The sequence below is a fragment of the Numenius arquata genome, chromosome Z (assembly GCF_964106895.1).
Source record: "Numenius arquata chromosome Z, bNumArq3.hap1.1, whole genome shotgun sequence".
NCBI classification, from domain to species: domain Eukaryota; kingdom Metazoa; phylum Chordata; class Aves; order Charadriiformes; family Scolopacidae; genus Numenius; species Numenius arquata.
This window is the reverse complement of record NC_133616.1, coordinates 24,797,902-24,818,126: the sequence shown is the minus strand read 5'-3', so window position 1 is coordinate 24,818,126 and position 20,225 is coordinate 24,797,902. Positions and strand designations below refer to the sequence as shown.

At 42.6% G+C, this 20,225-nt stretch overlaps 1 protein-coding gene across 1 annotated transcript in view; it reads right to left on the bottom strand.

Moving 5' to 3' along the window:
• Nucleotides 1-13,291, bottom strand: part of PIK3R1 (phosphoinositide-3-kinase regulatory subunit 1) — a 55,260-nt gene extending 41,969 nt beyond the window's left edge. Inside the window, exon 1 of the mRNA XM_074166669.1 lies at nt 12,529-13,291. Coding sequence (XP_074022770.1) covers nt 12,529-12,862 — 334 coding nt within the window. The 5' untranslated portion in view covers nt 12,863-13,291. The remainder of the gene's footprint in view (nt 1-12,528) is intronic.
• Between the last annotated feature and the right edge of the window lie 6,934 nt (nt 13,292-20,225).

The window sequence follows — 20,225 nt, the reverse complement described above, 5'->3', positions numbered from 1 at the left end:
CCTCTCTAGCCCACTACAAATGATTTTTGCAATTTGGGGTTTTCATAGGAGCATGCATTCATACCCTCTCAGTTTTCAAAGATCAAATGCCATACTTCTTCAGAGTCCCATATCTCCTTTGTACATACAAACCCAATGACCCTGCAATTTCCGTATCAGTGTCTAGAATAAACAAAATATGAAAAACCTAAAAACACAAAGATTGTCCAGACAACTTCATATGGAGTAAGCATATTCTTCAGTTTCTCCAACTTGGTGTACACATCTGGTGCAAGACAGCACAGATTCCTCCACGGCAGAACGCTCTTCCCATGTTTCTGGTGTGCCTGGGAAGTTAATGAATAACCATTCCAGGTGTCAAAAGAGTATTTTCCGTACCTTCCCCATTACTCATCTACCATCCACACCAAAGTCGCCTTGATTTACACTTTCTAAACTAGTATTTCCCAAAAGAGAAGCAATGGAGCAAAAAAACTTTGTCTGTCTGGGATGAAGTTGTACTGCCACACCTCTAGATTAAATAAAATTGCAGTTTACAGCATGGCAGATTAAAGATGGTAGCAAAAGCATCTCTGAAGTAAGCAAGTTGTTGGTTGGTATTAGAAAACTAAAATCAGGTTTCAAGGACTGTAATTTACTACATAATATCATAATTTGCAAAAATTCCTGCATTGTGAATCACAACTACAATACAGTAAAAAAAAAAAGGCAAAACCACTAGAGATGCACCATAAAAACGTAAAGCAAAAGGTATCTAAAACATGCGTGTCCCTGAAATGCGCATTTCTATTGCAAGACATGCTTTATATATACGACAAAGTACGGAGAACTTGGAACTTTGAATTCTCAGAATCAGGAAACAAGTGAGACAACATTAATTCTGTCACCACATCTGCTGAATCTGTGCACTCACATTCTAATAATTCTTTTGTTTTTGATGCTTATATTTGGATTTCAGCTGGTGAAGCTGGATGATGCAGGCAGAGGTATGCCAGGAAGCTTTGTTCTGCAAGGAATCATCTTGGGCACCAAGTACTCAGTAACTGAAGGCAGCCGTGGAGTGAGCAGATGGTACTCGCTCCTTGTGACAAATAAAGCCTTGCACTGTCAAACCTAATGCAGATCTGGATCCTGGTTTTAGTAATCTCAGTGAACATTTAAGTGTTAAAGTTAAAAGAGTTCCACCCTCAGATTCAGCTTTTTGAAATGTTTTTCCACATGACCTCCCTAAGATGTTAACCTTAAACTATCTTAAAACAGTAGTTATTTTTCTAATTGTCTTTTTGGTCTGCCTCATTCCTCACAGGAAACATGATACCACCTTTGCTCAAGAATAGTGTCCTGAAGATGACAATATTTGTGAATATGAAGCCATATCATCGGACAGAGGAGGCAATGAAGAAACCTGTTTTCAGAGAGGAGCCTGAAGGCTGTGAAGAAAAGGTGGCTTAAGACCACAAACTAAAAAACCAGAATGCAGCAATTCTCATTCCTGACAATGTACAAAGCAAGGATAAGCGAGAAAAGGGGTCAAGCAGCTATGTAATTAAAAACTGTATCAGATGGCATACACTATAAGAAGGTATAATTACATGTACAAACACAAGTTTTAGATGCATAGTTTTGCAATCTTGTGTTCTACTGCAGTGTGTAATTCACTGTAGATATGCACATGCATCAAGGCAATAAAACTTTTTATTTATTGTAAATGTAATAATTTGTTACAATAGTAAAATATACAAATAAAACTGTCACAGTATCATTTCCTCAGCTATAAGAAACCCTTGTTACTGTCACATTAGTTACCCAAACAGGCTGTGCTAAGGAAAAAACCAGCCTTGCCAAAGTACCTAGCAGCACGGAGCAAATTTTTCACATGTATTAGTGAAGAGGACTGAATATAGTGGAAGAAAATAACTTGGTGAAAATAATCGCTATACCATCATCACCAAATATAATTAAACGTGTGTATGTGTCCCAAATGAAGAGATTTCTACCACATTTGCAATTCTTACTATACAATGGACATAAAAATGGCTAAAAAGTTCAGTCATCTACATTAAATATGTACTAAAGGGAGGAGTTTGGACTAATTAGGAACTTATTTTAAGTCCATCTAGAAGTTATGAGTTTGACATGGGAATTACCAAGAGCAATTCCATGCCCTGCATTAGCCCAGGACCTCAGAAGAGATGATTGCAACAGTGCTTGCCCTCCATGTGTTCGAAATCTGTGAAAGGACAGTCAGACACTGCTCTTTACGTGAGTGTTTATCGTGTAGTATTTCATCCACACTCCTATTATATGCAACCTGGTATACTGGAACCTTTTTAGAACAGAGCTAGCATTTGTGGTCCAAACCCTAAAGGCAATGGGAATTTTGCCTGAGAGACGTGAGAATAAGAACTGTGGGATTTGTCCCAGTGCTGCTAAACCTTAACTATAGGTCTGATCCTGTTCCTTCTGAAGTAAAAATGGGGTTTGCCACCAATTTAAGGGAAAGCAGAATAGGAGCCTGCTGCTTCTTGCATGAACAAGTTTCTTAAGTAAACAAAAAAACCCCAACCATGTATAATATTTCAAGAACATAAGTACTTTAAAATAATCTTATTTTTGTTTGCATCCAAAGGGATTTTGAATAAAGCATTTTAATACTCTGTTTAGAAGAGAGTAGCTCACAGTAACAAGCACAGGCATGTTGTCTCTAAACTACCAGAAAATTTACCACAGTATTTGATTGACTGGCTATTTAGATCAAACAGACAATGAAAATCCAAAAAAAACCCAAACCCAACTATTCTCATCTTATTGGCTTGTTCTTACTGTGTCATAATAAAACCCTAGATATTTGTCTTAGAGGAAACATCTGGAGAAAAAACATAACAGTTGGTAACTGTCTTCCCCTTTTTTGCTAACTGTACATGCAACCCAAAGTCCTGCATTTTAGATCACTGGGTAAGGCACCCACAGCCCACTATCCTTTTCAGTGCAAGTTTTAATATCAAAGATATAATAGACTTTTAACTATGATTATGAGAGTAGTCCAAAGCAATGATTAGTACTACACACAACAGATGATTGCCAAATGTTCCTCTAGCAGTCAGAATTCTCCCAAAACCCAGAAGGCAGCTCAAAGACGTGAGACTTCATGCTAGTCGCTCTGTAGTTAACATTGTTAAACCAGTGATTTAATATAACACCCCAAAAGTGTCCTGATAATAATGGGATTGTGAAAATCTCTTGTTTCACATCAGGGGCTGCAGCTTACACAGATTACCAGAAGGGTTTTGGAGTTGTCAGCCTAAGTTTGACCCAAGAGGAAGCTAGAAAAACATGAAAGTGGTGGGGAATGCACGCTAATCTTTCAACCAATGGTAATAAATTACAAATACAGCAGAGCAAAGAGAATTCAAACATTCATCCCTCTGTGTCCTTGAGGACCCCTCACTGAGTGAACAGAGGTCCTTTATTTCCAGATATTTGAGATGTAGTTTTTGATACTTGCTGTTTTGAATATGCGTTCCTTAACGCTTTCTCTATTGACCAGGCCAGATTGCGAGGACCACTAAAAAACCCCTTTATTCTCAGAACTGGCTTGCACTGGAACAAAAGGCCTCCCTAAATCTTTCTCTCCATAAGAAAATTGCTTATGTAGGCTAATGACTAGTTACAGTACTCTGGCTTCAGAACAATGGAGTAGATTTGGACAGGCAAAAATATATTCTAAATTAAACATCTGTACAGATTCGACTCCAAAGTACCCAAAATAACTTGCTTCCAAATGTCAAGAGATGACATTTTCTGATGTTTCTCTCAAGGGAATGGCTATATTGCAAACAGTACAATAAATATCAAACGAAGAATGAAAGACTGCTTTACAGTAAGAGGCACAAAGCCTCTTGATCAGCCAAGAGCATCCTGCTTCCGAGGAGCTCTCAAAGGGTGCTCACCCCTTGCAGAAGATCCATCCATCAGCAGAGATGGGAAGACCGTGGGAGCAGTTGACACCTTGCTGCATCCCAGGGTACCCTGGAGCCTCACAGCCCTTTGCAGACCACGGCAAGGCAGATGTCCCTCAAGCGTGCACCAGTCAACTGGGAAATGATGGAGGGCTTTGCTATGGCCTCTGTCCCTCCTCACCTGTGCCAAGCAGCTGTGTCTCAGTGAGGTGACAATTCAAAGCTAAGTTCATAAACACACCAGACATGTTCATGTCTCCATCCATGCGCAGCACATGCGAAATTGCAAATTAGCAATAGAGGACTGGAATGTGTGGTCACAGGGTTGAACACCATGTGCAATCAGGAAAAGGGCTGCAAATCTTTCCCCTTAACTGCCTATTTCTGGAATGTTCCTGGATAGAACGATAATGAAACCAGACACAGCTGTGCAGCCTTATCTACCACTGTGCATAATTAGTGGTTGCTTTCATTAATTCCCTAATTTAAGCATTTTGGCCTACCTCCAGCCAAAAACAGCTTAGGAAGAGAGCTTAGAAATTAAAAGGTAACCTCACAAACTAAAAGCCTTCCCTTTGAGACAGACAGCATGCTGTAGAAGTCGTAACATGCTTTGAAACATGGGTATGCCGCGTCTGATACCATTTAAAAGTTTCTTTGCCAAGAATAATCCTCGATGCTTATCTGCTACCTACAAATCTTGTCCAAGTGGGATGAGGAGATCTAGGAAGAAGTCAGAAGTCGGTGACAGCACTATAACTTTCTCTCCAAACCCCAACAAATAAATTCCACAGTTGTATCTGTAAGGCAGACATACAAAACTGGAGCAGCCATACCTCCTGCGAGGTGCATTCCCTCCTCAGACTACAGATCTCAGGTTGCGCTACTCTCCCTTCCTTCCCAGCTGGTGAGCAGGAGGATACAGCACAGGACTTCTCAAACATGCCGCATCTAACAAATCTGATCCCACAAGGGAGAAACAGCAAGGAAGAGACCCCTTGACTTACACCAATCTGATGTGTTTAAGTGGAATAGTTTTGCTTTTGGCCAGCATCTTTAAATTTTTAAGTGTGTGTGTTTTTTAGAAGGAAGCACCAAAACTGCAAAGGAAAGCAGAGTTAACTTTGTCTGGCTCTCCAACACACAGAAACTCAATTAAAAAAAAAAAAGAAAAGAAAAGAAAAGAGAAAAATCAGGCTCATCTACACCTTACCTATTTACTGAAAAAAACAATAGCTGCTCGAGAGCCTCTGGAAGCTGAGTGGGCCAGAAGCAACCGCTCTTCCTGCAGCACATCTGCCTTCTGCAGGAGCATCTTCCCATTCTGGACACCACCAAGTGATCTGCCAGCACCGATGGAAACCGGCAGGTTCAGATCTCATTTCTTGCCCTCGACATCCACGATCTCTAGCGAAGAAACTATCTCAAGACATTAACCTCTGGGAAATGCTCTACCACAGCAAATGCTGCTGAGTGTATACAAACAGATCCAGCGAATTATACAACCATGTTGTCCGACAGCTAACTGAACTGTTAAAGACCATTTTCATCATTCATGCCATAGTTTACGTAGCAGTTTTGAGGTACAAGGTAGTCTTAAAAGATATTTTTAAAGTGTAGAAACCATATGCAATTACATCTTTCCCTAGCTCAGGGCAGTAGCGTGTTTTTGAAACTCTGTCCCAAGGATTTTGATTATAGATCCTTATTACCCAAAAAACTGTTAGCTTAAATATGATTTTTAAATGCTGTCTAACATGCAAATGGTTTTATAAAGTGGATCAACGTGAAAATAAAGACCAGTGTTTGGGCACTATTCTTATGGCCTGCTGCAAACAGCATTCATAAAAGACTGAACAAAAAGCAGTCAAGTTAGTACAAAAAAGTTACACCTGCTAACACTTTACCAAAAGACTTCAAGCAAAGGATGCAGGTGTTTCTATAACAAAGTGCAAAAAATGTAAAAATGTAATACATAACCAAAAAGAAAAAGGATAATCTCTTCTACTAATGAAACCACAAAATAGGATTGTATTCTAGACATATATTTTGCTGAAAGCCTGAACAAAAGTTCATAAGTATTAACCACAGTTATTACCTTTTCTTTTTTTTAAGCCAAAAATTCTCTTTAAATTCTCCTAAGAACCTAAATTCTCACCAAAGTATTCTCAGGACTTAAAATCCTTCTCCAGTTAAAATAAATATTTCTTTAAAATCCTGTAATTCCCCTTGTCATTCTTAGCTATGAAAATAAAGTAGTTCTTTGTATTCTAGCCTTCAGATTGATTTCACGGATGTTCATCATGGAAAGCAGCTTTGGAGCAAGACGCAGATGTGAAAGAGTGCACAGCCAGCTGCAGTTACAACATCTGTGTTCTTTCACACAAGAAAATCTGGATGTGTATATGGCATCACACAACTATTTAAGTGGGCATGGTTATTTGCTTGTGGTGCAGAATGATCCATTCTTGGCAAATACTTAGCACCATGTGTTGCTGAAACTCACAACTGATGTTATCATATGCAAGCCTAAGTAAGAACTATTTGCTAACCAGTGTTTTTTTCAGATGTTCCTGGATCACAGCTATAGGAACCGATGAAGATGATTCCAAGGGAGAGGAGCAGGCTATTTCACCTTTGCCTTGTTTTAAATCTGCCTCAGGAGTATCCATGTCAGCAGGAGGTATTAACAGACTGAATCAGCATTATAGACAGCTAAAGAAAGGTAAGCAAAGTCACTCAACATAATGCTACTGTTTTAACTGTAGGAAGGCATATTGGAATCGGTGTGATACAAAGCAGACAAATATTTCTTATAGCATCAAAATAGGAGTGTCTTATTCTTTCAGTTTCTTAAAGCAAAGTGTGTAACACAAGGCAGCATTTTTTTAGACTAACTGATACAGCTGGGGATAAAAGATGCATTTCAGCCACATAAGCTTTTTCAGGTCTGAGGTCATCTTTGAGGATCAAAAGGGGGTTTTGTGTGCCCCAAATAATGTATTTTTCCTAGAAATATCAATTGGTCAATTAAAACATTCTTGTAAAAAGTTCCCTCTCCCTTTTACTCTTACCGTATGATGATTAAAACACAACATGGAAGATGATAGTTTTGAAGCTCCTTCCTCCCTCTTGCTTCCTTCCTCCTCTACCAGCAGGTGGGGCCACGCATCAACCATGAACTTGCCCACATCCACTGTTAATGTGCAATTTGTACTAATAGCTGCAAGCATATCCCTGTGCTCTCTGTGGTGCTCACAAAGACTTTTTTAGTTACTATCATCCTGATTTTTTCACTGTGAAAAAAATGCTCTGCCTCACTTTAATGCAGCTTGCAAAATCTTTGTTTCCATTACTAATAAAGCAGGTGGGAAGAACTTGGTTTTCAGATGCACGTGCTCATCTGGGAGCTAGAAATTTGCCTTGTACACGGAGAAATACGACCACAAGTAGCTGGCAAGGCTCTCTGGCAGGAATGTGCCCCATTTCTCAGTGCAAGTCAAAAGCAATCAACTTGTGAAGTTCATGACTGCAGGGCAGTTCTGACAACAGCAGCAGGGCAGAGGCCTGTGCTCAAACTGGACACTTTTTAGAACAAATCCAAGGGCTCTGGCTTGAACAGCAAACACATTTACCAAATGAGATAGTGACTCATCACTTCACCCCATAATTTCCTTTTTCCATTTGCCTAAATCAGGAGCGACGATGACTGTGTTCTTCCCTATGGAGGCTCCAGGCTCACAACATTCCACTTACTCTTATGCCCCCTGATTTACGAATGTAAATAATTTCAGAAATGCAATTGCTCTACTGGCATTATAGCAAAATTAAAGAAACAAATCCTAGAGCATATTCAGTTCAAGCACGCACAAATGGTTTTATGCTCTCCGTCAGTTTGGATCTTTGTCAGACATTGCATAACTTGGTCTCTGAAAGGGAAGAGTTTCCAAATGTTCCATGTCATTATCTTTGTCTAATTTGCTGATCTGTATCTGTTCTAGGAGAAAAGCGTAGAGAAAGGTGTTTTGTTTTTTTAAAAAAGAAATCTATGTTACAGTTTCATCACAAGAAGGAAAAGCTTCGGAGTATTTTTAGGCTCTAAACCAGCTGAAATGGTATGAAGTGTCAACATACACAACCCTTTTTAAGTCACACAGGAAGTTGAGGGAAGCTCCAAAACATCAAAACAGACAAATTATTCATATAAAGTTCTGGTCTGCCCTTTTGCAATCTGACCTTCATTTTAAAGTGGGAATTTAGCATTCCAAGTTAAATCTGAAACTATTTCTATGGATCAATCAAAGCTTTATGGTCCAAAGTCTGCTTAAGATCAGCCTTCACAAACCAGGTAGAGAAACAACACTGTATGAACCAACTCCAAACACATGCAGCTGTATCTGATGAGTGGAATCAAAGTTCACAAAACTCAGCAGGACTCAGTACAGCTTATGCACTTTTCATTTTCAAAGAGCTGGGTAGATGGGGCTAGTGAGAGGAAACAGCCTCTGTGTAGCTCCAATTTAAAAGAGAAAGCATTTCAAGAAAAAAAAAAAATCGTATCAAATCTTTACGGCTTCATGTAAACTTCAGATGTCTAGTGGAGGGCATAATGGATGACCCTGTGCTGGGTCTCACTGTTGCAAGTGCCTTGATCCCTCCAGCAGCAGCCAGTCACTCTTGCCTGGTGGGAGAAGAAACCTGGGGAAAAGGCAGGTTGGCCCAGCGAGAGCCTCACATGGGAATTAAACTGCCTTGCCATCGCTCTGACCCGCACCAGGCCTGAAACTGAAAAATGCCAGAGACTTCTTGGGGCTCCTGTACTGCCTTCATTTCATCTCTCTTTAGATGCAATAAAGAAAAAAAAAAAAAAAAAGCCCCATACACTCAGACTAAACCTATTTCTTTATTGACAAAGGTAAGGGGAAGACAGGCAAAATGCAACAGTCCTCAAATTTCAGTGAAGGAACCCCAATTCTGGTCTTGATCAATGGTTCTAGAAATTTAAGTGGGTCATGGATAAAATAAAAATCTGGGGAAAGATTTGAGCTAAGCGGTGTAATAAATACATGAATGTTTAATAGAATTTGAGACCACCAGCAGTTTTATTTGTTTTCCGCTTGGCTTTTGATATTTAAAGAGCTCCCTATTTATAAGTAAGACTGTGATTGCCTAAGAGACCAGCCTGATGAGCAACTCTGCCTGTGTTACTAGCCCCATCGACTACAAAGTCTGTTCAGATGTCTATGATTATTTGTGTATGAGTACCGCAGCATTGTGAATCCTGTCAGCATCATGTCCAAACACTGCAAATTTGATCTATTAAAAAAAAATCTGGACACTGATGAGCAAGTGATCAAGCTTAACAAAGCCAGAGGCAAAAACATTCAGAATAATTAATTATTAAGGAGTATTGAAATTATTAGAAAGTATTTTCTTAAAAAATAATATATGTGTGGTAAAATAAAAAGAACTCACATGATTATATATATTTTCTTTAAAGTCTCCAACTGAGTTTCTGATATTCCTACTCAACATATACACAACAGGGGTACATACAGAATTGACTCTTCACAGAATGAAAAAAAGTATATGGATTACAAATAACTGAGGTACATTTAGGAAGTCTGCTTCCAGTTCCCCATTAATTTGTCATTTTGATCCACAGCAGTTTCAAATCATCAAGTACTGAAAATGTAAACTTGACTGTATTTGGTCAAGCAAGTTTCATACTACATGTTAATTTATTTGAAATACACTCTAGGGGCGTAGAGAGAAGTATCATCCTGGGAAGAATCTTCTGGCCCCCTGCCCATTACATTGGCTGCTGGACAATATTAACTGTGTGATTCCCTGCAGCAAATCTCATACAGAAAAAAAAAAAGAAGCCACCTGAAAGTCAAACGTATATTGCTACATTATTTTTTATCTCAACCGTATTTCCCTCTGTACCTCTGGTTTCACCACGGGTATCATTTTTGTGTCATTCCGCTCACTTAAAAATTTCACCTTAATTTTGTTTTTTATAATACTCTTTCAGTGAAACATTTACCAAATTTGTTTCTAAGATTTAAAGCACACTCAGCCTTAGCTCTTTACAGTAAAATGATCCATAACGAGACCAGCTATTATTACTTTTCCCAATTCCTTTTAAGTAAAGATACATTATTTTAAAAGTAATTAAACCTTACTCTTAAGATATTTGGAGTTCAAATTTCAGTGTTTCCCCTAATTCTGTTGTGGGGGGTCTAATCCCTAATCATAGGGCATTACTGAAGGCACCTAGCCTTTTACATGAAGCTTAAAATCTTTAATTTAAAGTAGTTGTAGGAACTTAGGGTTTGTTTTGTTTTTAAATGAGAAAAATACATGGCTGGATTGCAAGCTGATTCTTAAACATTTTGCAGCACGGCAGGATCACATGTCCAGACTTTGAGATTAAGATTCCCAGTTAAATCAGCACATTTTCTCATTTCAAATCCCCAGCAGTCCCAAGGTATTAAAAATAAACACAGTGTATATATGTAACTGGTACTCTGTCTAGAGGCAATAGACTTCAGTTTAGAAGGGATCCAGTCACTAAGACTTGGGGTACTGCCTCATCCCAAGGAAGCAGAGAAGTCTACGTTTAAGCAGAGTCCCCCAAATTCGGATCAAAATTTCCCAGAGTAACTGGGAAGCTGCTGAAACTCCCGTGTCTGTTACACATGTGGTCCTGAGGCAGGCTCAGAAACTGCAAAATTAACACCAGGACCTCCCAAGCACAGTGCTGTGGCCAGCTCGCAGCATGAGGCTGTGAACAGGAGCATCAAGCAAGCACGAGTACAGAGACCAAGCACATCACAATGCACTACTTTAAGTGTAAAGCAGTAAATGCATCAAAGCCTGGGATGCCGGTCACTTCACCACAGCATGCACATGTAAAGAATGAAATTTTCTTTCCACCCTCTGCCTCTCAAAATAACCCATCAGCACTGAGGTCCCTATCCAAAGAGCCATGTTTATTCTGCAGTTACATATGACAGAGACAACTACCTCCACGGGTGAGTTAAGGAAAAAGTCAACCTTACCCAATAAGCACATATTAATATCCAATACAAGGAACGATCAAAGTAGTAATGGTTTTATTTCAAAAGCAAATACCCCATTTTCAGAATTAATCTAATAAGAAACCATGAGACTCTAATGACTAGAGGCTGAGAGCTTGAGGACTTAGGGACTAAGATGCCACTACAACCCCATCTGCCCCCGCCTTCATTCTAACAACATACACCTAGGCATTATGCACTTGCAAGCATTACTTGAGTGTTCAGGGACAGTTCAGATTGGCTCTTTACTGAGCCCCCCTCCCTCCCCAACCTAGAAATGCTTCGGCCAGGTTTCCACTTGGTCCACCACCTACAATTTTCCACATTTCCATTCTTGTCCTCATCAATTACCAGCACAGCTGAGTATAAACTTGTAATAGGCACAGTGGAATGGAAGCTGATAAACTGATACCACAACTTTGCAAGTGATGCTGGAAACATTTCTATGGAGGCAGAGGGTAATGACTATTCAGGACTACGGTGTCACTGTGAGAATCAGGATCACATACTACAACTTGTATTTCCTACAGCAAGAAACACTAAGAATTTAAGACGTATCAGGTCTTGAAGCAATATAAGGCACTGTAGACTTTTGAGAAGTGGAAGAACGATGTAAAATCTATCCTAAGATGGACTTTGCTTGTTGATATGTAAAACTCAAATATCTCAATGTTAGTAGGTAAAGGAGACAAATCACTTGCAGGAAGGGTGTTTTGCTTTTTTACCTTTAAGTTTTTCCACTTAAGAACAGAGAAGACACTTTCTTCTATTAGCAGAAGAGTTCTAATCAAATTCTGAGTTCTGCCCAACATGCTGTTGCAGGTGTAGGTTAGAAAGCAACTTATAAACAAAGGAAAATATTTCCTTTGTTTAAACATATGTGCTATTTTTTCTACTGCATGCCCTACCCCACAAAAAAGTTAAATATGAATTTGTCTTTATCATCATTCCATTGTTAATTTTTTAATACCTGCTGTTGCCATTACCTTTAATGCCACAGTTAAACCTCCATGACAAAGTACATACTATTTTGCTGTTAGCAAGAGATTTATGATAGGAACATACTGTTTATTTGGAATTCGTACTGTCAGGTTCACGAAGAAGTTTCTCAATAGTGAGCTTGATGAACTACAGAGGGAAACACTTCCACCAGCTTCTTAGAAACCTAAAATAAATGCTACCCTGCTCATTCTCCATTTAAGTCTTCACAGTTGTGAATTATAAGCATACTTTCCAACCTGTGAGATGTAACTCGCAGTAAGTTATTGGTCTCTGTGGTGCCTGAGACAAAGCACACGAAATTACAAAGCGTGCAAGCTAAATATTATGAAGTAGAAACAATTCTTAATTAACTGAAATAAGTCATGTGCTAAAAAGCTGACCAGCAGGTGTTATACACAAAAACGTACACTCAGACAAGTCTATGAAACAAAAGTATCTGAAAACAATGGGACACATACAGGCCTTCTGAGAACAGTACTGACCTTGTTGCTCACTCTCTGCTTCAACTTTTGCAGGACTTGGTGCTACAGGAAGGGGTCGAGGAGGACGAGGCTTCGGAGTTGGAGGAGATATCTTTTTTCTTCCAATGTACTCTACATAAGTTCCTGGGAAATCCCCCCTCTCCCCTGTGGTTTCATTAAAGCCATTTAACCAACCGATTTCCTCAGGCTTTGCTTCTTCCCCTTCACTGAACCCAAGTGCTAGTAAGGTACCTTTATTCACAGTTAGTATATCTCCTAAGTGCAAGTCAATGTCTTCTTCTCGCTCTTTTTTGTAGTCATATAAAGCTCTGTATTGATATCCTTCGGCACTCATCTTGGCAAACAATTTAACATTCAAGTGTTATTAAACAGTATCAAAACGCAATTGTCCAATTATATTTTTATGTACAGAGAGAGTCAAGATGTATTAAATGGGGTAATAAAAATGTCAATAGTAATGTCTAAGTAATAAAATCCACCAGAGAATCAAAAAGCACCAGGATCTGTCATTTCACTGCTGATGTTTTTTGCTGATGTATTTATTCTGAGTCAATGACTGTTGCAGAAGTATGTGTTCCACTTCTTCTATGTCTAGCAATATTCTTCCACTTAGTTAATCTTCTGGGCTTGCTGGCATTTCTGGGTCTCCATACTCAAGTTTGGCTGATTCTTGAAGCCGGTCACACCTTCTTCAGATGTACTTGCCACAGATTGCCCACGTACCTTAAATATTCTGCCACCAAACTCTTCACGCATGCTCTTCCTGGAAAGAGAAGAGAAAACTGCTGAAATCATTTCATATTCTCTTGACGATTGTGAACATGGGATTCCACTTAAGACTTCAGCTTTCTGCAACCCTAGCAGAAGCTGTGTCCCACAGAAGAGCCCTAAATAATAATAAAATAAAGTGATCTCACACCAAAAAAAAAATTGCCATCTAATACTTGCGTTTTTATAAAGGATGTACGTCTAATAACTTGAACCAAATTTGCACCCCTGCAGTATGAGGCACACTTCCTTCTCTGTGGCTTATGGCTACTGAAGTCTCCGAGCAGAGGGCTAAGCCCTGGAGCTATCCCTGTAATGCAATATCTAACCTGGCAGCAAGATTTTATTCGTTATCTCCCTGAAGACACATGGCCACAACCCCTCCCCACAAAAGGTCTGCCAGGACAGAGGAGGAGTCTCACTGTAATTAGCATTGACGCTCACCACTGGGGTGTTCAATCTCCTGCTGTTTATGCAGATGGTGAGGATGGGCGGCAATCCCCAGCCCAAAGCCCATGTTCCAAAAACCTATTGGAGAGAGGGTTCTCATTTCAGGAAAGCCAAATGTCAGAAAAGTTTTCACTTGATGAGTACTGTATTTCTGTTTCTTAAAAAGAGGGGCTTCCCCACTCCCCCATCTTCCAGATGTTTTTTAATGTGTTTATAGTATAATACTAGAAGAACAATCAGCAACTGAAACAGGCACACCCAGACCACCTAAGCAGCACCAGCAGGAGGAAAGTATCAGGGTGTATGCTTAAATTACACTAAAGGCAAGAGAATACAGGCCTGAACATTTGATTCAAGGCTGCCCAACCATAAAGTAAAAAGGAAAAATATGACTAAAAAAAAAAAAATCAATTTAGAAAAAGGTAGCTTAAAGACATCTAGAACAGTGAAAGTTTTCTAAACATTATTTCAACTGTTACTAATTTTCATCTACTTAAAAAAACAAGCCCAATCAAAATCTGAAAGTCTACACTGGGAACTAGAGAGTACTAACTACTCAAATTTGCATTGAAACTCCTAAACTACAGCTGAATAAAAGACTCAAGGGGCCTATGTAATACCAGTAGGTAGAATATAGACTGTCTACTATGTACTTAGTGTACAGAAAGCTGACTTTTTTTGAGAAACACTCCGTTTTACATTGTAAAGGGACACCAGTAGACAGGGCTGGAACAGGGAACCTCTGACAGCTCTTTTCCACACCATTTTCTCTAATGTCTCAGTCATCAAGTCCCTGGAACATGACTAACTGACAAGTTAAAAAGTGCATATAAGAATGTATATGGGCTTCCTTTGCCAGTAAGTGACCCTCTCCTCTTCAGTTCATCAGGTCTAAATATAATTCCCTGCAGCTTATTGCACAACATCTTTTGAAACAGAACACAGAAAAAAAAAAAATAAAAATCTTGTGAGTTCTCAAAGAACTTCCTTATCATCCAGTTTGCAACCAGTTTTTGCTGTAGGAAAAGAATTATCTGAGCCTGAATTAGACTTCTTATTTCAAAAAGCCTACACTCAGTATTCATTTTAACAACTTGCAAATCTATCCATGTGGATTTAGGCATCCAGCTCCCACCAAAATTTTAATGAGAAATTTCTGCAGCCACTTCTGAAAAACCAAACTATGCTGCTTAGCTCACACTACCAAACATCACAGATTTTGCAATTAACATGAAGAGTTTCACTGATATTTCATTTTGCCTCTTCTAACAGAGGAAAGTGTACAGACAGCCAGAGAAAAAAAAGAAACAAAAATCTAAAGCACAAGTATCAATTAAATTGTACAGAAGCCTTCCCAAAAGCATGGGTTCCTCCCATTTCATATAGCAAGGGAACAAAACGCACATACAGACTTTAGATCTAAGTGTTGGAGCTAATCTAAATGTTTCAAATCAAAACCAACTATGCACAGCAAAATCTGCTAGAAAATTATCACTTCGGCTACATTAAATATTCTGAAATATTTATTTTCTTTTTAAGAAAGATTCAACAAGTGCTCCGCTACAACTACTCATTTCACTCCTACTGCCTTCGGGCATTTTGGCAGTCAACGAATTAAGTCTTCTAAACACTGCATAATTTAACTGACTTGACCTACTCCTCTGATCTTTTATTATCAAATGTATCATAGCAACTTTATGGCCAGATACTTAAAATGAGTACTTCTGTCTCTTACGGTTGGTCTGACAATACAGAACTGGAAGTGTTGTAATAACATAAAAACTGCTTATGACAGTTTTAAAGCATATTTTAAAAACTCAAAACCTTAATCAGATAGGACAAAACATCTGATTTACTTGCATGTTAGTACAACTCAGTGCAGTTATGGTAGCAAAGTTTCCCTAAATCCAGTTTCCCTGGGGCTCACAGCTGCAGTACCGGTTCATACTCACTCCTCAGCACTGCCCTCAGTACAGAGCCCCCAGCATCCTATCTCCTGACTGATCTACGGCTAGTGTACTTGGAGGTATTCCCAAGGGTGAGCCATGCTAAATTTCTTGGATTTATGCCTTTCTCTATTCTCACTATCTGTCAGGTTTGGAAATGGCAAAATACTTAGACTCCAACAACCTTGTAGACAGCCCTAACGCAGGGACAGACACCAGTTGTCCACACAAAGCCTGGTAACACCGCAGCTTCTCCAAAGACCCCTCTTTGACAGTCCTTCACTTACTGCTCTACTGAAATCCCATATAAACAAATTCCCTTTACTCCAAGTGAAGTTACATGGTCTCTACACCCAGACATTTCGACTTGAACTGACTTAAGCTGATTAGTCCTAAAATAAATAGCTTGGAGACCATCTTATGTAGAGGGAAAAAACCAAACCAAACACTTCAGGCAAGAAACATTGTTATATTTGAGATGATGTATTACTGGATTTCCATTTGGCCAGTGGAATGGAAAAGGAGGAATAAGTATTGTAAGAGAATAAAACACTCATTTGTTTTTTATTTACTGTCTAAGAGCTTGATCCCAATGAAAGACTCCTGAGTTCAGGAAGAATTCTGGTCTCTCAGCAAATGGTTTATGTTGGGCATTTCAACAGTTATGAAATTTAAAATTCAACAGAAAGATGCAAGTGATTCATGTAAATTTAAGTGGAAAAGGATAGGGGACATGAAAGCTTCTTGTCCATTCCCCCTTCTCCCCCTATTAAAAACGATGTCTGGTTCCCACTCCACTGGTACCCAAGTATTTCCTTCCACACTAGCTAGCATTCCTTTGGTGACTAAGAATAAAAAACTTCTACTCTGCAAATCCATGTAACTACCAGCCCAACCAGAGGGGTGCATATGTGTTACTGATAGAGCACCCCTATGCAGGACAGCAAAGATTTTCTTCACCTTTATATTAACACATTTATTAACTATATCTCCTCGTGCTAACATCTCTCTCATACGTATTCCAAAAATCCCTAGGGAAACAATGCCTATCGCGAACTTGCCTTCCACTTCAATTATGAGCTTAGTCAACAGAAGAGCAGATTAACGTACTTAGGGAGGCACTGAAATAACAAGCACTGAAATGAAAGCAGGGAATTTACTTGGAGAATGACTCTTCTCCCCACTAGGTGTCTACACACCTGTAACTCAAATTGCAGTTATCTCCGAAGTGTGATGCTGCCGCTCTCCAAATGGAGATGACCAAGGCAAGTACCACGTTGGGACACTATTTTCTGCAAGAAAGCGAGGTTCATGATATATAACGAGGACAGAGTTTTGTGATTTTGAGCCTGTGAAGACTCTACCATCGAAAAAGTTCAAATACATACACATGGAGTAAGTACCTTAACTTCCCTGTGGACACTGTAAAGCATATCCCAATCTGAAACACCTCAAAGACTTTATACGGGCTGCAACGCTATCAAAGGCGGCAGGGGAGCATCAAGACCACTTCACAAAAATCATTAAAGTAATAATAATAATAATAATTTTAAAACCTGGGAAGGCAGTACAAACTAATCTTCCATTCTGTTAAGTGGCCAGTAAGTTAACCCCTCCGGCAGCCTTGCACCAACACGCACCGGGGCGGCGGTCCCCGCCGCAGAGCAGCCCCTCTCCAGAGGTCGGAGCTCGGTCCCCGCGCCCCGGTCCCGCTCGGGGGGCGCAGACCCTCCGCCGCCGGGACAGGGCTGCGCGGAAACGGCGCTCCCCGCCCCGGGGTCGGTCGCGGAGCCGCCGGGACCGCCTTCAGAGGAGACCAGGGGACGGGCAGGGTCGGCAACCCACCGCCCGCTCCCCACGGCGACGGCCGCCTCAGCGCTTCCTACGGGCACCCCCTCCGCTGCCCCGGGGACGCCGGTCGGGCGGGAGCGCCAGCCCGGCTCCCCGCGTCGCACGGTGGGGCCGGGGCTCCCGGGTAGCCTCGCGGTCGCCGAGCCTCGCCCCCGGCACGGCGCGCCGCCCGCCCTGCCCGACCAGGAAGCGCCGGGCAGAGCCGCCCCCGGCCGCTCGGGGAAGAAGCTCCGACGCCCCTGGGGCTCGGCGCCGGCTGCAGCTGGCGGCCCGCCCGGGCCTGCCGCGCGGAAGGGCTCGGCGGCGACACCGCCGGCTCCGGACGGAAGGAAAAGTTGCAGGGGACGACGGCGGCCCGTGTTAGCCCGCAGCGGCGGCCGGTGCCCGGGTGCCGGGAGGTCGCACGGCCCCGGACCGCCCTGCTCCCTGCCCCGGCGGCCGCCCGCGGGGCAGCGCCAGGTGAGGCGTCCGCGGCGGCACTAGCTTTACCTCAACAGCAGCAGCGACGGCGGCGGCGCCGCCACTGTCTCCCTCCTCCCGCCGCCAGGCAGCCGCCGCCGCGTCGCCCCGCTCCCTGTCCTGCGTCCGCCCCGCTTCCCGCGGCCGCTCTCACCGCCCCAGTGCCTCAGCGGCGCCCAGACCGCCGCCGGCGCTGCCTCCGCCCCGCCCCCCCGCGCCGCCCACCAACCCGCGCCGCCGGCGCTGCCTCCGCCCCGCCCCTCCGCCCTGCCCGCCAACCCGCGCCGCAGCCGCCCTACCCCGCCCCGCCCCGCCCGCTGACTGACGGCGGCCGAGGGGCGGAGCTGCCACCGCCCGCCCACCGGCCCGCCGGCGGGCTCGCTGCAGGGCGGCCCACGGGGCGGCAGCCGGCGGCGGTGGCGGGTCGACCGCCGCTCCCGCCCCCGGAGAAGGGGGTCCGGGGTCACCGCCCTCAGGCGCCGGGCCCGGCAGTGCCGGCGAGGCCCGGGCTTCCCCTCGGCCGCGGATAGGCCCGGCCACGTCGGGGTGTGACAGTGAGAGGAACATGTGTCTCTGCCTAGTTCCTCTTTGGGGATTTTTCTCCTTTTTTTGCCTTCCCTCCCCCCCCCAAATTGACGTCATATGTTACGTTGGTGGAGTGTGCCCAGAAAGAAACTGCCGGCTCTGCTCCTCAGCAGTGGGGGCCGTGGGTGTCCGGCTGGGTCCCAAGCAGGAGATGGCAGCACACTCTCCCTCACACCGGCCCCGGGCCTGCTACCCAGGGGCGGCCTGGTGGGGGCCTGCTGGTGGCCATGGCCAATGGGCCACTGGCCTCCCCTTGGCCCTGTCCGGCCCTATGCCGGTGGGAGCCCCGGGCCATGCTGAACACCCCTCGGCCCCAGCCAAGCCAGAGCCACTCTGCTGCCGGCGCAGTCAAATGGGCGGAGGTGTTGGCTGTCTGCAGCGGCAGAGATCTCCAGCTGATACCATTAATTACCATTGTGCGGTGCCTGAGTTTGCTAAGCTCCACGCAGCACGGAGTGAAATGACATATTCCCTGCCCCAAGGACTGCACAATCTCCTGTGGATCTGACAACATGAGGGTGTGACACCACACCACGAGGTTGCAGCAAAGAGAGTGGTGCTGCTGAGGTATGTGTGCTGTGTTTGAACAGGTCTCTGTTTATCTTGAGATACTGAATATGCATACATATGTTACCATGACTCAGTCCTTGTAGGTGTCGCTGTGAAAGAGGAGAAAGTGGTTTAAGCAAAGGTATAACACATCCAGGGCAGCAGGGGATGAGTGCAAGGGCAGCTGTGTAAGAAGCAAGCTAAAGGTTGACTAGGACCCATGCTTTGAATACAAGTGCCAGGGGCTGACCCGATTAAAAGCAGCCAAATGAGAGATACGAAGACTATCAAAAGCAAGAACAAGGCATATGTTGGGGCAGAGTAAAAGGATCAGGCCTTGAAATACCCTGTTAGAAACTGTAGGACTGGTAAAGAAAGACAGCCTGAAGTCTTAGGATTGAAAGAAGAGTACGTGTTGGCTGGGGGGAAGGGAAAGGCCCACCTTGCTTTAATTTGGTAGATGGGCATTCTGAAACAGCGAATTAGCTTAGTCTGATCATGGGCAACTAAGAGAAAAAGTGGAACAGTTTTACTATAACAACGGTGTAATTAGGTTTTGCCAAATACAATAGGCCAGAGTGTAGGTTTGGAATCTTTGGACTTTTGGAGGTATTTTTTCCTGAAAAATGTTCTAAACCAAGAAGTTTTCATTGTACTGAATATGGGGAAAAACTAAATATCTCTTATCAGCTATAATTTCTTTAGAAGATGCTCTTCCATGGCCTCATGCTTTGGAGAGGATTTTACTTTTTCGCAAGCTTCCAAGAGCTGCTAGAAGGATGTTCCTGACACCCATTAATAATTTTGCATTGATTCATTAGGACTGTGTTCAGTTCAGGACTGCAGATGAGAGAAGATGACAGCTCCTAAGGCCTCTTGGGATAACAGCATGGATCTGACCCCACTGGGGTGTGACGAGCACTGCGAGGCTGCACCCTTGGAGTCGCAGGATCCAGTCCCAGAAAATGATAAAAATGCCCTCACTAGCCTATCTGGCAATCTAAACACACAGAATGACTTTTAAACTAAACACTCCTTTTGGAACAGAGAATGGTGTTTGTACGTAAGCAAAAGCATTGCTATAATTTA